The sequence below is a fragment of the Sorex fumeus genome, unplaced genomic scaffold, assembly GCF_029834395.1.
Source record: "Sorex fumeus unplaced genomic scaffold, SorFum_2.1 ptg000061l, whole genome shotgun sequence".
Taxonomy (NCBI): Eukaryota; Metazoa; Chordata; class Mammalia; order Eulipotyphla; family Soricidae; genus Sorex; species Sorex fumeus.
Window position 1 is genome coordinate 28,898,950 of NW_026606118.1, and position 18,569 is coordinate 28,917,518.

General features: G+C 39.0%; 1 protein-coding gene across 2 annotated transcripts in view; it reads left to right on the forward strand.

The window, feature by feature from the left end:
- The window catches only part of MAP3K5 (mitogen-activated protein kinase kinase kinase 5), a 295,163-nt gene that overhangs the window by 107,054 nt on the left and 169,540 nt on the right, over positions 1-18,569 (forward strand). For both annotated transcript variants that reach the window (XM_056126083.1, XM_056126084.1), the window contains exon 2: positions 10,605-10,744. In XM_056126083.1, the coding sequence (XP_055982058.1) occupies positions 10,605-10,744 (140 nt within the window). The remainder of the gene's footprint in view (positions 1-10,604; positions 10,745-18,569) is intronic.

Here is an 18,569-nt window from a genome sequence, read left to right on the forward strand (position 1 = left end):
TAAACATTTTTTTCTAAGGTTAAAGTCGCTGAGATTTCTACTGATTTTTGCAGCTGCTGCTTTAGTCTTTAAACAGTTGGGGCTACTGAATCAAGTTGGTTGCTATAATTGGCAACAGGCCTGTGTTTGTTACCATGTTCTTGTGGAAGCATTCCCAGAGTCTGATTATCTCTTTCATGCTCAAATACAGCGAAAGGTTTTTGTTTTTTGTTGATTCTTTGTTTTTTGGTTTTTTTTTCTTTTCTTGGCTTTTTGAGTTTCACTTGGCCATGCTCAGGGGTTACTCCTGGCTCTGCACTCGGGAATTACTCCTTGCAGTGCTCAAGTGACCATATGTGATGCCAGAAATTGATCCCGGGTTGGCCATGTGAAAGGCAAATGCCCTATCCACTGCTCTGGCCCCACAGCAAAAGTTTTGAAATAGTTAGATAGCCCTAGGGTAGGCAATTCTTGGAGAGCTTATTTTAGTCTTAAAAAAAATTCCTTTTCATATTTATCTTCCCAGGAGAGGGCTTTGAATAGGGAAGCTAATAGAGAAAAACTAGGAGTCTTAATTTGATAATAATCTTTCAAGCCTAGAAACCCTTGAACCTACTGCTTATTTGTGGGTCTAGGAAATTTGTGGATCAGCTTAATTCTTTATTGAATATAAAGGAATATAAAGGAATTCCTTCATAGATAATATAAACTAGGTGGTAGATAGTCTATGGAAATCATTGTGTTTTTTTTTTTTGAGAGACTTTATGTCCCTTTTAATCTAACTGTTGCAACCAATAAAGAAAACCTTTTAGTAATCTTCAATAACTAAGCAGAGTGAGATATGGTGTGCATATTGTAAAAGGGTTATTTCTCATGAAACTGGAGGGTGCTTTAGTCTTGATATAAGTGAATAAAAAAAGGGTCTCAGTAAAATCTTAATGCATAGTTCCAGTCATTATAGCAGTTGCTGTTGACTTTTGTGATCTACAAAGATGATTAAAAAAAAAAGGCCAAATAAGATAATATCAATGAATCATTTGGAGTCTAGTGGGGCCTAATACAAAAGAATGTTTGGGTTTGGAATAACTTAGTAATCAGGAGTAAGTTATTCTTGCTATTAACTTCTTAGTTGTAGAGCTATTTTTCTCCCCGCCCATTCGCTTCTGAACTGGCAGGATTGGCCTGCTGCAAGGACTTATATCTGAAACACTCAATGTTTTGGCAGTTTTTCTGCAATTGGTATGAAGCTTTAGGCTTCAGTGGATATTGAGCGATTTGGAAAGGTAGTCACATTTACCTCAGTCTTTAATGGCTTTGCACTTTTATTCTCTCAATTTTATTATTAGAAGTAATCTGTTGCTTAAATTAGGAAATTTCATTTAGAATTTTTCTTCTGCTGCATTGAGATTGTAAAGACAATGAAAGATCAAGTTTAGGGTGGTTAGGAAGTTCTACGTGAGGTCTCCATTAGAAGTAAATTGCATCAGCCTTTATATTTTAGGGAGGGTATCTCTACTTAATAGCTATGTGACATTCATTGTCTGTATGACATAGCAGAAAACAATGAGACAAAACAAAACAAACAACTGAATTTCAATGAAAGGTTCACTGGTTGAAAATAAATTTTTTTTCCTGAAATTTGTTAGACACCCTCATTATAGAAATTTTTTTCCACTATATAGCACAGCGGTAGGGTGTTTGTCTTGCACGCAGTCAGCCTGGCTGAGCCAGGTTCAATTCCTCTGCCCCTCTTGGAAAGCCTGGCAAGCTACCGAGAGTATCTCGCCCACATGGCAAAGCCTGGCAAGCTACCCATGATGTATTTGATATGCCAAACACAGTGACAACAAGTCTCACAATGGAGACATTACTGGGCCCGCTCGAGCAAATTGATGAACAACGGGAGGACAGTGTTTTGACGGTATTTGATAAAAGATTTATTATCTTATAATAGTGGGAGTTAAAGTAAAATATGCATAAGATAAAATTAGGCAATGTTTCTCATTCTTATTTTTTTTCTGTTTACCCTTGGTAATTTACTATAATTTTTGGTAGCAAGTTACCAAGACAGTTCTTAATCAGTTTGGGAGGGACCTGTGATATTGGTGGTGCTGGGGAGGTATGCATGAAAGGTAGCAGTTATTGGAGTTAGATATGGGGGCACTGAAACTGAAGAATTGCATAAATCTTTGAAGATAGTCTTTTGACAGTATTCTAGTTATCACAAATGAGACACATCTGTGAGTCATCTTGTGTTTTGGACCTGTATTTGGACAGTGAACAAAGATAATACCACAAGGGGGGCCCACTGGTATTTTAGATCTCTGACGTTGGAGCTGCTGTGCTTAAGGCCAAGAGCTAAAACGATTTTTGTTTACAATCATGATTCAAGGTCTGTTCAAAATGCTTTACTCTAGTTACAAATTTAGTCATACAATGCCTCTCTTCCTACTTTCTGGAGACAAACTGTACAAATATTCTCAAGGACAGTATGCATGGATTTTTATATATAAATCAGCTAAAGCAGACTGGGCAACTTTACTTATTGTATGTAACAGAGAATGCCTTAAGAAGAGGATTTTGAAGTCTGCCACAGATTCATCTTTCCTTTGCTTGTCTGACTAGTAGACCAGTTGGTGACAAGAAAACTCCAGAAGGGTCTTGTAAAAAATCATGTCCTAGTTTGTGGGTGCTCTCTGGTTGAGGATCTTAAATGTTATTCTCAGGGCTTTGCCATTTTTCTTTTTCCATCCATTTCTGTACCTTACCAGAAACTACCTGCATGTGTATAAGCTAATAAAGTTCAAGCATTGTAATACTGTAGGCCCTAACAGTGACTCTAAATTCTTTAAAAGATTCCCTGGGGATTTTTCCGGTTTTGGAAAATTCCTTAATTATGATTCTTACTGATGTCTTTGACTAAGGTGTGAAGGATTCCCGAGAAGGTTCAACTACAACCTTGGGAAGTTTTATTTTAAAAGACAATTTGTGTATTGAAAAGTGACTCAATTGGTAAAGCACATGTTTTATATGTGCAAGGCCCTCAGTTCTATCCCTGACCCTGCATGGATACCCAGTATCTTCAGGTGTGATCCTCATGACCTGAGTACCACCCAGAGTGACCCCTACAATAAAAGAAGTTCAGAGGTGACTGTTGAAAAGGCAATCAGAAGAATTATGGAAACACACATATTCAGGTGAAGAGGAGAAAGGAGCAGTAGAAGCATGTCATTCCTGTTGTCTTTTGCTTTTTAGATATCTCTATGTTTTTAATGTTTCATTAGTCTTTTGGAATAAGATTTTTAGAAAGGTATTTCAGACTTTTTTAATTGATTATTTGATCACTTGACATCCCGTTACTCATCAATTTGCTCGACTGAGTGCAAGTAACGTCTCCATTCATCCCTGTCACGTGCTAGTGTAGCCCAATGGAGTCTGCTAGTTCTAGGAACACGAAGAGCCTCAAACCGATCATTCAGGGTCTTGACGAAGAAGTCTGACCATCTCATAGATGGGCGGCCACATGGTCTTTTGACATCCCATAGAATCCAGTCAGTAATGGCTCTAGTCCATCGGTCGTCTCCAAATCACATTACGTGTCCAGCCCATCTGATTTTTGATGCCTTGGCAAAAGAGACAGCATCCTTGATTCTTGACCATCGATGGAGGTTGGAATTCCGGATTCTTTCTCTCATTTGAGTGAAACGTGATACTCCAAGCATAGCTCTTTCCATTCCTCTTTGGGAGACCCGAATAGTGTTCTCATCCTGTTTTCGTAGGGCCCAGGTCTCTGAGGTGTATGTTAATGCAGGAAGAACAGTGGAATTGAAGAGATGTGTCCAGAGCTGAGGTTCTTCATCCTCTTAGCTATTTCTTCAATGCTCTTGAAGGCGTTCCAAGCTGCTCTCTTCCTCCTGCGCAACTCAGGTGCCAGGTCATTCGTCATGTTGACTTCTTTACCTAGGTACATATAACTTGCATTTGGAGATGTTCGTTCCATTGAGAGCGAATGGAATGTCAGGAACAAGACCGTTTCTCATAAATATTGTCTTCGTGAGAGTCAGCTATAGTCTGACCTTTCCACACTGACGGTCGAAGTTGGCCAGCATTTGTGCCGCTTGGCTAATGTTTGATGTTATTAGAACGATGTCATCAGCAAAGCGGAGGTGGTGTAGTTGCCGACTGTCTATCTTCACTCCCATTCCTTCCCATTCCAGTGTCACATGATGTTCTTGAGGGTGGCACTGAAGAGTTTCAGTGAAATGGTATCACTCTGTCTAACCCCTCTCTTGACATGGATGATCACTTCTTTGTAGAATGGTGAGATCCTGGTAGTGAGTTCGTAATACAGCTCACGGAGGATCCTGATGTATTGAGTTTGAATGCCCTGATTGGCTAGGGCTTCAATGACCGCTTCTGTCTCAACAGAAGGCCTTCTTTAAATCAATAAACGTTAGACAGAGCAGCATCTTGAACTCCCAAGAAACCTCAAGGTGCTTGGTTTTTGTGTGGATATGGTCGATTGTGCTGAATCCTTTGTAAAATTAATTGAAAGTTTATTATTTATTTTTATTAATTTGTATCACCATGAGATACAAAATTACAAAGTTGTTCATGATTGGATTTCAGCCATACAATGTTCCAACAACCATTCCTTCAAGACTCTTTAAGCCTTTTGGAAACTTTTGCACATTAGTTAAAATACATATACTATTCTATGTGTTTAATTTGTGACCCCTTTTACTTCAAAGAGTACTTTTTTTTTTTAATTAAAGAAACACCATGAGGTACATGGTTGTAGTTGTAGACTTACAAACTTTTATGCTTGGGTTTCAGTTATACAATGATCAAATACCCATCTCTCAACCAGTGCCCATTCTCCACCACAATGATCCCAGTAGCCCTCCCATCCCCCCAGCATATTCCCCCACCCCCCACTCTGCCTCACCTTTGTGGCATGGCATTCCCTTTTGCTCTCTCTTTCCTTTAGGGTGTTGTGGTTTGCAATAGAGGTATTGAGTGGCCATTGTGTTTGGTCTATAGTCTACTTTCAGCATGCATTTCGCATCCCAAGCGAATCCTCCAAACATCCTTTACTTGGTGTTCCCTTCTCTATCTGAGCTGCCTTTTCCCTAGAATGTGCTGCTGGCTTCCAAGCCATGGAGTATACCTCCTGGGAATATATCCCAGAGAGGAAAAAAGTACAGTCGAAATGACATCTGTACTTATATGTTCAACTGTTCACAATAGCCAAAATTTGGAAAAACCCAAGTGCCCGAGAACAGATGACTGGTTAAAGAAACTTTGGTACATCTACATAATGGAATACTATGTAGCTCTTAAAAAAATGAAGTCATGAAATTTACATACAGGTGGTTCTACATGGAAAGTATCATGCTAAGTGAAATGAGCCAGGAAGAGAGGGACAGACAAAGAATGCACTCATATGGGGATTATAAAGTAACAGAATGGGAGAGACGAACACCCAAGAATAGTTGAGATAAGTACCAGGAGGTCTGTTCCTTTTTTTGTTTTTTTTTTTGAGGAGTCACACATCTGTTGGTACTGGGATACTTTTCCTGGATTAATGCTCAGAGGGCACTCCCATTGACACTGAGAGTGACTGGGACTGTTATCCGTAGGACATGCAGTACTAGGGATTGAACTCAGGAATTTGGAAGAGAGTAGAATTTGAAAGACTCTACATTTTATGGGCTGGAGCGATAGCACAGCGGGTAGGGCATTCGCCTTACAAGCGGCCAACATGGCCGACCCGAGTTCGATTCCTCCGCCCCTCTCGGAGAGCCCGGCAAGCTACCGAGAGTATTCGATATGCCAGACACAGTAACAACAAAGTCTCCAATGGAGACGTTACTGGGCCCGCTCGAGCAAATCGACGATCAATGGGAGGGCCTTTACCTTTACCTTTACCTACATTTTATAACATTTTTTATCCATTATATATTGTACATGTTTTTGTCAAAGTAATATCTGTTAAATTGTTAAAAAGACTGTTGACATTTTCAGTTTTATTATGAGTGGGATATGGTTTGCTATTTATATTCCAAGTGCTTGTTAAATTATAAGACAAGTTATTATTTTTCATTAAGCTTCCTCATCTTAACACTTTACTAAATTATTTCATTACTTAAAATACTTGATTCTGTTGTTTGCTTTTTTTGTGAAAATCAATATCTTCAAGTAGTGAAAATAGTATATTTTGTTTATAAAATGCTACCTCATTGCATTTAAAAGCATTGCATTGGCTAGGATTTAAAAAAAAATTAATAGGAATGCTTGAAACCCTTATTTTTTTCCTGATGTTTTTATTGAAATATTTAATCACAGATCTTGCAGTTGTTACAAAATACATTATTTATCACAGATTTGCTATTATATTTTAGTTTGCATCTGTTTTTAATATGTTTTGAATTTAAGTTAAGGTACTATAGAGATGCTGGTGATTTTTTATGTTGAGCCAATCTTGCATTCACAAATAATTTTTTTAAATTTTTTTTCACAAATAATTTTTTTATCCATTTATTTATTTTTTGTTTGTTTGGCTTTGGGCAACACCCTGCAGTGCTCAGGACTTAAATCCTGTCTGTTTTCAGGTATCATTTTTGGTGGTGCTCGGGAACTGTATGTGCTACTGGGGATCAAACCTGGGTCAGCCACATGCAACACAGGTTCCATTATATGCTGTGCTCTTTGGCTCCTATTTAGTTTTCTTTTTTATGTAGGAGTACTGCTATTTATTCAGCCACTGATTAGCTGATTGAATTGGGCATGGACTCCACATTACTTTTCTTTTTTCATAATATTATTTATTTATTTTCTTATATTTATTTATTGAATCACTGTGGGAAAAGTTACTAAGCTTTCAGGTTTAAGGCAAGTCATGCAATGATCAAACACCTTTCCCTTCACCAGTACTCATTTTTCACCACCAAGAATCCCAATGTAACTCCCCAGCCCTCCCAATGCCTGTGAGACAGATGATATCCACTTAACTCTTCTCTACATTGATTACATTTACATTCATTATTCTGACAAAAGATGCACCATTATTGTTTAGAATTTACCCCCCAACAATCAGAATTGCTGAAAAGGCATTGTGAAATACTTTGTTTTCTATAGCTGATTATGAGAATCATATAATCTTGCGTGGCCGCAATAGCAGCCTTGCAATTTTGGATTTCTGCAAAGAGCCAGATAATTACGAGATTGGTTTCTGTGTGTCTGGTGTTATGGCTGTGCCAGAGAGCCGCTTGTGGGGGGCAACTGGTGACCTCGGTAGGGTGTGAAGGACAAGCTGGTACCGCCTCACTTCCCATGAGACTGCAGTTGCCCCGTCACCGCTGGCTCATACCTGGCTTTTTAATAAGCTCTGAGACGGCGGCCACCTTGCTGCCAGGTGGGGGTGGGGTGGGGGGGAAGGCAGAAGGAAGCAACACCCTTTCCTTCCAGGGGAGGCATGGAGGCATAGTTTAATGCATGGTCCATTCACTTTTCTGCCGCAAGCTGCCGGACTCTGGATTAAGTCCTTTTGCCTCTGGAGCCATGGCCGTGCTGGAGAGTCACTTGTGTGGGGCAACTCATGACCTCAATAGGGCGTGAAGGACGTGCCTGTACCGCCCCCCTTCCCATGAGACTGCAGTTGCCCCGTCAATGCAGGCTCATACCTGGCTTTTCAATAAGCTCTGAGGCGGCGGCCACCTTGCTGCCAGGCGGGAAAATGGCGGAAGGGAGCAACACCCTTTCCCTCCTGGGGAGGCATGGAGCCGTAGTTTAATGCATGGTCCATTCACTTTTCTGCTGCAAGCTGCCAGGCTCTGGATTAAGTCCTTTTGCCTCTGGAGCCATGGCCGTGCTGGAGAGTTGCTTGTGCGTAGCAACTCATGACCTCAATAGGGCATGAAGGACGTGCCTGTACCGCCCCCCTTCCCATGAGACTGCAGTTGCCCCTTCAATGCAGGCTCATACCTGGCTTTCTTATAAGCTCTGAGGTGGTGGCCACCTGGCTGCTGGGGGGAGGATAAGGTGGAAGGGAGCAACACCCTTTCCCTCCCGGGGAGGCATGGAGCCATAGATTAAATAATGGTCCAATCACTTTTCTGCCGCAAGCTGCTGGGCTCTGGATTAAGTCCTTTTGCCTCTGGAGCCATAGCCGGAGAGCCACTTGTGGGGGGCAATTTGTGACCTTGGTAGGGTGAGAAGGACGAGCCGGTACCTCCCCCCTTCCCATGAGACTGCAGTTGCCCCATTACCACCAGCCCATACCTGACTTTCCAATAAGCTCTGAGGCAGCGGCCACCTTGCTGCCAGCAGGGAGAAAAAGGCAGAAGGGAGCAACACCCTTTCCCTCCTGGGGAGGCATGGCACCATAGTTTAATGCATGGTCCATTCGCTTTTCTGCCACAAGCTGCCAGACCCTGGATTAAGTTCTTTTGCCTCTGGAGCCATGGCTGTGCCAGAGAGCTGCTTGTGACCTCAGTAGGGTGAGAAGGACAAGCCGGTACCACCCCCTTTCCCATGAGACTGCAGTTGCCCCATCAACACCAGCTCATACCTGACTTTCCAAGAAGCTCTGAGGCAGTGGCCACCTTGTATGCGATCCAGATGCATTTCTGCCAAAAACCACTGGATTTCGAGATTTGTTTCTGAGTCTCTGGGATCATGGCCATTAATTAGCTTGATCAGGAGCCAGAGAGGCCGTTTGTAGGTGGCGACTCAGGGTCTCGCTGGGATGGGGAGGAAAGGGCTGGTTCCACCCCTATCTGGTGAGGTCCCACGTGTCTCATCTGACTGTCCAGTAGCCTCTGGAGGATGGTCGTCACCGGGCCGCCAAGGGGAACAGGCCAAGGCATGAAATCTATTACCACCTGGATTGGCCCAGAGTAAGTGGTTTGTGGGTGTGTCTCCTACATACCTAAATTTTGGCCGTTTACTTTTTTGGTAAACTTTGCCCCAAGTTTTTGGGGTCTGGCCAAAGGCACAGCAGCAATTTAGGTGTATCTGAAAGCTTGACGGTGCCATCAGGCTGCATGATGCACTCGCCTCACAGGTACAAATTGACCTGCTGGCGGCATCATACCCCCTTAGTTTTCCTTTTTGAGTCACACTGAATAATATCCAATAGCTGCTCTTGGATCTCTCCTCAGGTGTCACTAGTAGTGGTGCTTATAGGACATGCATTCCCAGGGTTTGGATCCTGGGTCTCTCGCATGGAAAGGCTGTGGTCCAGTCTATGAAGCTACCTCTCAGACCAAATACATCAGTTTGAAACAAAGATCTATTTTTATATTACACTATTTGGGCTGGACTGGAGTGATAGCACAGTGGCAGGGCGTTTGCCTTGTGCGTAGCCAGCCCTGCTGAGCCGGGTTTGATTCCTCTGCCCCTCTTAGAGAGCCCTGCAAGCTACTGAGAGTATCTCGTTCACACAGCAAAGGCTGGCAAGCTACCCATGACGTTTTCAATATGCCAAACAACAACAAGTAACTACAAGTCTCAAAGTGGAGATGTTCCTGGGCCTGCTCGAGCAAATTGATGAACAACGGGAGGACAGTGTTATTTGGGCTGGAGCAATAGAACAGTGGGTAGGGCATTTGCCTTGCATGCGGCCAACACAGCCAACCAGAGTTCAATTCCTTGGCCCTTCTTGGAGAGCCCAGCAAGCTACCAAGAGTAAGCTGCCAAGAGTATCTCGCCCGCATGGCAAAGCCTGGCAAGCTACCCGTGTTGTATTCAATATGCCAAACACAGTAACAAGTCTCACAATGTTACTGGTCCTGCCCGTGCAAATAGATGAACAGTGGGAGGACAGTGACTATTTGGTGTATTTTGTTCACTTTAATTTCTTATTTTTGCCCATAAACATAGTTGTGTTTGAGACTAATCTGTAACATTATTGTACACATTTCTATAGCTTCAACATTCTAGGTGTCAATCAACTTGTGCTTTAGAAGAATTTGTATATATGGTTATATTCCTTTACTATTTCTTTTTTCTTTTTGTTTTTGAATCACACCCAGTAATGTTCAAAGGTTACCCTGAACTTAAGAATTATTCTTGGAAGCCCTCAGGGAACCATGTGGTATTTCAGGGATTGAACCTGGGTTGGCTGTGTGCAAGGCAAGTACTCTCCCCCATACCATTTCTCTAGCCCCTATATTTTTAGTCATAATTTTGTTTGCTTTTTCTCTCTCTCTTTTTTTTGATTATGCTTGTTAGGGACATGCTTGTATTAAATTTTAGCTAGTTATAAAATACAGCTGTGGATTAACCTATTTTCTTTTTAAAGTAATATTTAACATTTAATGCTTAATTAGTGTTTTCCATGGAGCTACTTCTGGGACTTTAGTGTTGAAATTTCAGAAAGTATTAGACTGGCATTCCAGTATTATAAATTCTTCTTAGTGTCCATGAATTATATGATTCTCTTTAAAAATTTATCTTCTTTGTATTTTATAAAACTTCAGAATAGAATGGCAAATTCAATATTCAGTGGTAAATGAAAATGAAAAATTACCTATCAGTTTTCAGATTTCCTCTTTGCATACTAAATAACTGAATTATGTGTGAATGGGCATTATTTGAGCAACTTTGTTTTTGATTCTCAGATATTGCTGTTGTGGAGATGAGTGATGCGTTTCGACAACCGTCCTTGTTTTATCACCTTGGAGTGAGAGAAAGTTTCAGCATGGCCAACAACATCATCCTCTACTGTGATACTAACACAGACTCTTTGCAGTCCCTAAAGGTACTATCACTGTTACTAAATAATTAAGGCTCCAGACGTATAGGAATGCTTTTCTATCATCCAAAATAATTCAAGTATAGGAATCATTCAAGTATAGGAATGCCTTTCTATCTTTCAAATTTTTACAATAGTTTCTATTATTTAATATAAGATATGATTTCAGACTGCTTTGTTAGCCTGATAATTTTGTAGCAATTACTAATTTAGTTTTTATCTAGAGTTGGTAGAAGTTTGATGCTATACGTATCAGAACAAAACAACATTGGATTCTGATCTCCAGTAAGCTTGCATAGAAGAGACTGTAGAAAGTCTTCAGGACACATATTGTAGAAAGAAGGTTATGTCAAGTAAAATAGTCAGGCCTCCCACTGTATTATATACAAGTTTCATCAGGCACATCGGTTCCCAACTTGAACTTCATTCCCCATTGAATATACTCAAGTGGAAATGCACTGTCTGAATCGGCCCAGAAAATTGCCATTCTCTTTCTGTGGGATACATTTTTTTCTTTCTTTTTTTTATAATTTTTTTAATTGAATCACTATAAGGTAGAGCATTACAAAATTGTTCATGATTGCATTTCAGTCATACAATGTTTCAACACCCATCCCTCCACAAGTGTAATTTCCCAACACCAGTGTCCCCAGTTTCCCTCCCACCCTTTCAAGCCACTCTCTACCCCAGCCTGAATTATGGCAGGCACGTCTCTTTCCCTTTCCTTCCCTTTCTCTCTCATTTTAGGCATTATGGTTTGTGACACAGATTCTGAAAAGCTATGTATATCCCTTTGCCTGCTTTCAAAACTTAATTCTTGTCCAGACTATTTCTAACTCCTATTGTCATAACGGACCCTCCTCTATTTAACTACCACATGGGATACAGTTTCAATTAAGATGATAGAGTTAGAGAGCTGGGGATGTAGCTGGAGATGTAGCTCAGTGGTAAAGTACATGTTTTGCAGATGCATGGCCCTGGATTTGATCCCTAACAACTCATACATACACACACACACACACACACACACACACACATACATATACACAGAGGGAGTAATAAAGACTTACAAGTATTTGCCTATAAAGTTCAGCATGTCCCAATATTCTTTATTACAGGAATTTAGTAACGTAAGGTATTTCCTCCATCTGAGAAGATTGCTTAAATAGTCTTTTGCAAAACTGAGTGATTTTAAATTGTGTGATTCTATGAAAAATATTTAACAATTCAATAAAACACCTGCTGAGCCTGATTATTCACTTCCTTTGTGAAACTTCAGCAAGCTTCATGTGGGATTTTCTTTTCTATACCTCTAGTATCCCAGTTAAAGCCAAACTTAGATATGAAACCTTAAATCCCAGAACCATATTTCATATGGTTTCATAATTGTTACTTGAATATCCTGTCCAAAATTCATGCAAAAAACATTTAATAGTATTTTTCTTTTATCTAAGTATCTAAAGTGCATTATTTAACTTCCTCTAGCATACTTGCAGTTTCATTTAGCAAATATATTTACTCCTTGCCTGGCATTATCTTATGTCTTTATATCTCTTTCCAGAATACTCTAAAATAGTTCTTAGAGATGTACTTTTATTATATCTTTCCTGGAACAATTTTTTAAAGAAACTCCTACTTGCGTCAGAGAAAGTTCATCAGTCTGAACATATCCTTTGCATGTAGGATCCAAGATTTGATGCATGGTATCACATGGTCCCTGAAAACCAACAGGAGGACTGTGAGCACAGAGCAGGAAGTAATTACCAGACTGCTGACTATATCAAAAGAAAAACGTAGTTAATTTTACCCTTATACTGTTCTGTCATCAACATTCATGATGACATATCTTTTATGAACCATTTTGATCTGATTTTGTTTACAACATACATTAGCAGTTGATGAAGTTAAAATTATTTTAATTTCATTTTTCTTTGGATTATGCTTATCTTAAGCAAGGAGCATTGTGTTCAACTGTATGCTATTTTATTTATTGTTCTTTTAATATTTGGAAATTTAATTTTATGATCATTATTTCATAGGGGCATTGAAAGATAATTAATTAGAAGTATACTTGAGAGAAATAGAAAATGAATCTTATCAGAAAAGTATATGGGATATGTAAGCTGATTCAGTTCATTGCTTTTAGCCAGGCCTTCTATAGTCCTTATTAGTATTTAAAACAGTTTTATAAAGAAGATTGCTGGTCTATTTTAAGAAACTCATTTATCTTTCATATAATGGTTTGTTTTCAAGTATTTACTATGTACTAGATACTACCTGCTCTACTCACAGACATTTCACATGTAGTTTTTAAAGTCTCCCTATAATTTACATATTCTATCATCTTTTTACAAATGGCAAGCTGGGACATGCTTAAGGTTATATATCTTGTAAATTTTAGACCAGGTCTGCCCAGTTTCGGAACCTAACCCCCTTAACTAATAAACTTAATTACAAAACCGTAACAAGACTCACAATGGAGATGTTACTGGTTCCCACTTGAGCAAATTGATGAACAATGGGAGGTCAGTGCTACAGTGCAGTGCTACAATTACTTTTAGTTAGAAACTAAGTGTGTTTATTTAGAAAAGCTCATCAACTAGCTTCTAGAGTTGTTCCAGGCAGCTTTCATCCATTCTTCTTCCTTACCCACTTACTTTTGTCATTTTTTTTTATTTTGCTTCTAGCCAGATACATTCTGGCTGTAAAGAATAGCAATATTCAGGTTAGAAATTATTTTTAGTCTAATAATTTTCTCCTATCCTTCCAATAATTTTCTACTAAATCAGTGTGTAGTTAAATTTTCATGTCACAATTAGTCCCTCACATCTACCAAGATAAAGAAAACTGCAATGAAATAAGGCAAGAGAGATATTTTTAAGTAATAAGTAATGCACGTATTAACTAAATAAAGTAAAATTTGAAACATCTTCCCCTTTTCCCAAGGCAAAGAAAAAATGATAATGCGCTTACCCTATATCTCGCTCCATTTCTGCTGAATTTTTGGGCTCCTTAAAAGTACGGCTGCAACAATTATGCCTTCATCTACTGCCTTTTGTTGAAGAGAAAGTTTCTCTTCAACCGCAAATTCTCAGGAAGAAGTAAAAGAAAGAAATGAACATTGAACTCTTAAAAAATAATGACAGAAACTGGAGAACTGTAGCTTTTTTTTTCTTTGCTTTTTTTTGGGGTCACACCCGGCAATGCATAGGGGTTACTCCTCGTTTTGCACTCAGGAATTACTCTTGTCTGTGTTCGGGGGACCATATGGGATGCTGGGAATCAAATCCGGATTGGCCATGTGCAAGGCAAACACCCTAACCACTGTGCTATTGCTCCAGCCCCGAAAAAATCATTGTAGCTTTTTCCATGTGAAAAGATATTTAGAATTTAATCAATTTGCATACTTGCAATGAAATTAGCATATTTTCTAATCACAAGTTTCTATATCATAGTATGGATGAATTATTAAATTTTTAAAGAACCATTGTAATTTGAAAAAGGGAGCAATTTTTTTCCCCAGTAACTTTGTAACGATACAGTTTTCACAATATTTTTTTAAATTAAAGAGTTTTTTCTCTAGATGTTACTGTAAAAATCATCTGGAATGTTTAAGGATATAATCAGGGATATTGACATTAGTATTAACTTCCCCTCAAAAGGAATGAATAAATATATACCACCAAAAGAATAAACAAGTAACTTGTGACTTAGTCACTTAATAGACTATTGTAGAGTACTTAAAATTCATTATCTAGGGTTTTATATGTCACTGTCAGTATTTCAAAAAAAAAATGGACATTACCTTGGAATTAATTTATAAACAAATTCGAATAGTTAACCTCTTAGGGGGAATTGGAATCAAGTTAATTTTGATGGAAAGGCAGTAGTCAACTACTTCTGTAATATTTCTCAGTGTGGAAGGTATTGACAATCCTATAAGATTGTTTTCATACCTTATGCTTGAAATAACTAATTTTTATAAAGGAAAATGTGTTTTAGTTTCACTCTGTGTTGGTTAGGACAACTAACCTATTGTAGGCATGTGAACCCCAAACATTTGGGATGTTGGCCCATACCAAAATGTGCTTGGAAATAATTACTGTCTCAGGATCTCTCCTGGCAGAACACTGGGGAACATGAGTAGTGCCAGGGGTTGAATCTGGGTGTGCAAGACAAGGGCATTTCCAAGACAATGGCACCCATTGCACTATCTTTTTGCCCCCACTCCCGTAAATATTTAAAATTTTGATTTTCCTAATGTTCACCCTGAAAGAAGTAACCTTTAAATGCATTTGGATTTGTCTATTATAAGACAGATTTTATTTCTATTTTGTGCACTGCACAATTGGAATTCTCTAGAGATTGACATGCACACCAGTTAGTGGTGACAGAGTTTATATTAAAACATAATGACTGTGTGAAAGTATTCCTTGTTCAGTAAATTTAGTCATATTTTCTTTTTTATCACTGTTTGAAAAGTTATTTTCCATGTGATATTTTCTTCATTAGATTTTTCTGTAAAATAATGTATCTGTATGCTTACTTCTTTAGTGTCTTTCTGAATATAGTAAGTGAAAGTGTGATTGTCACCATAAAATTATTTCTTTCCTTAGTTTGTGGTTCCTTGGGAATTGCATAAAAGGTTTTCATACAAAACTTGAGATGTTTTGTGAAGTTACTGTTTATAATACAGTTTAAGTATATGGTTCTAGATCCCTCCCCTATATCCAAGTCTCTCTCTTTTTTACCTCATATGTGACTTTCTGGTCTTATCTCTTCACTGTCCACTCATATCCAGTGTATGAGCTGGTCCTCTCTTAACTCTTCTCAGTCCAGTGTGTATGTTCTGGATCTGGGGTCTGCATCTGGAATTCTGTAACCTGTATTCCCTTTCTAGAAGTTGCTTGGGATTAAAAACAAGATCTTACAGAAATATTTATATACCCATGTTGATAACAACTTTGTTTATAGTAGCCAAATGATGGCAAACTGTGTCCATCAGAGATGAACAGTTGACCAAAATGTGGTCTGCAGAATTTTAGCCTACACAGGAAGGAAATTTTGACTTATGTTCTATGTGGATAAACCTATGGCACTAGTGTATTATCCATTCTAGTAGGTCCCTGTACCTAGACCCTTGATCTCTTCTCTGGGTGCAGAGGAACCCAGTCTTATTAGCGCTTATTTGTTAAGAATAGATCATAAAATATGAGATTTTACTACTCATTTGTGTCTACTTGAAATAAATGGCTATAAATTTGAAAAGAGAAGTAAGGTCCATGTTGTTAATTTTGCCAATTTTTAAAAATATTTGACTTTTTATAAGATACCTCAAACTAAGGTATATTTTTAAAACCAGTATTATTTAGCAAATATACTTGGAATCTAGAGTATTATGAAACCTGTACAAACTTTTTTCTATATTTCCTTTTCTTAAGGTTTTACTTCCTTGGGTCTAGAGAGAAAATGCGTTTCACTGCATACTTGTTGCAGATTTTATGTCAAATCCCCCCTAAAAATGTGGGGTACAATAATTGTGTGAAACTTTTTATTTTTTTTAATGCAAGGCCAGCTCCTTAACTTCTGTATTATCTCTCCAGCCCAATGTAAATGTTATAAAAGAAGAATAAACAATGTGAATGGGTCTGAGAGATAATACAGTGGATAAAGTACTTGCTTTGCATGGGGTCAGTGTCTGACCCTGGTGGAATCCCCAGCACCTCCAGGAGTAATCTGTGACCTCAAAGCTGGGAGTAAGCCTTGAGTACAACTGCATGTAGCCCAAAAATGAAAGTATGGAAGAAAGAGAGAAAGTGAGAGAGAAAGAGGGAGGGAGGAAGTAAGGAAAAGAGGAGGGGAGGGAAAGGGTAAGGAGGGGACAGGAACCAAGAACAGAAGGAAGGGAGGGATGGTCAGCATTACTTAAAAGCAGGACCTGACCATTATGAGGTGGTAATCTCAATGTGGTAACTCACAATTTGAAGGCAGGCTTTGCTTATAGAAGGCCCCAGTTCCATCCTTGGCACTGCATAGTCTCCCTAGTTTTCCCTTTGTTGTGTCTTTGGTTCTGTTACTACTAGAATAACCAGGGATCGAACCATTATTTGAGTGCCAATACACTTAGTTGTAGTGCTTGTACATATTTGTTGTAATATACTAGAGATAGAGGCAGATCTTTTCAAGTGGCATTTTACCACAAAATTAGGTGCTCTTTAAAAGTGCTGGAAAGAATCCAACAAAAATTCACTCTTAGGGGCCTCTGTGGTAAGTCTCAGTGGTAGAGTGCTGTCATACAGGCTAAAGACTGTGGATTGAATCCATGGTACTGCCCCACATGCTGAGTACAATCCTGGCAGGACTGAAACTTAGGATCCCCAATACCACAACAAATAGTACTTTTTCTAGTATACTACAACAAATATGTACAAGCACCACAACTAAGTGTATTGGCACTCAAATAATGTTTCAATCCCTGGTTATTCTAGCAGTAACAGAACAAAAGACACAACAAAGGGAAAACTAGGGAGACTATGCAGTGCCAAGGATGGAACTGGGGCCTTCTATAAGCAAAGCCTGCCTTCAAACTTGAGTTACCACATTGAGATTACCACCTCATAATGGTCAGGTCCTGCTTTTAAGTAATACTGACCATCCCTCCCTTCCTTCTGTTCCTGGTTCCTGTCCCCTCCTTTCCCTTTCCCTCCCCTCCTCTTTTCCTTTGTCAGCATGCAGGGGGTAAAGGGGAGTCAAACCCTTTTGCTTATATCCGAGATGTTTGCAGGAGTCCATCTGATACTGCGTTGGTCATCTCTGAAGCATTGAAATTAGGTAGTTGACCGGTGCTAGTGAGTAGAAGGTATATCTTTTTGTTACTAGGTTTAGTGGAAAATTCACCAAATTCTCCAGAACAAAAAGAGAGATTGGAAGGGAAGACTCAGAAGATCACAAACTGGCACCATGTTCTTTATCTGGCCAAGAACTCCAAACCTGCTCCATTCTTTCCTTTCAGGAAACAGATCCTGGTTTTTAGTTTTACTTCTTCCATCCTGAGTCAATTTCACTTGGTAACCACACCAGCTATTCCCACTTTCTTCCTCTGGTAGTAATAACTACACTTTAGGGGGAAAAAAGTCCAATGTTGGATAAATTTCATGTTTATACTTAAAATGACCTCCTCACAGTTATATTGTCTCAAGTTGACATCAAAGTATAATCTTTGGGGCTAGAGAGATAGTATAAGTATAGTGAGGAGAGCACTTGCCTTATATGTGACCAACCCAGGTTAAATGCCTAGTACGCCATATTATCCCCCAAGCCCCTTCAGAAGTGATCTCTGAGCTCAGTACCAGGCTTACAGAACATACCTGATGTAGCCCCAAAAAAACTAGCACAAAGATCTTTGTCTCCTCTGTAAATAAAGCCTAGACTTGATTATCTCTTGTCTTGGTTTCCTATTTAGTTATCAAAGGAAAGCATAAGAATTTTTTTTCTTGGATGTTTCTGTTATAACCAAGAGACATCACTCTCCAGAAGCTCTCTAAAAATTTAGGCCTTAATATAGTTGTAGTAGAGTGATACATGTTTATAAACATTTTGCTCATATGAACTGGAGTTAATATTTGTAGGCAATTTAGATGAGAAAGTTCCACTAAGAAATGTGAAATATAGAAATTGTGTTATGCATTTTTTAAAATTTTACCCATAGTACGTTTGATACAAATTAAATCTTCACTATTCCGATTCAGTGGTTAGTTACATCTTGAGGTCTAGTTTGCAGTTTATTTGTGCTGCATAAAATTGTATAAATGAAACCTGTTCTTTAAAGCTG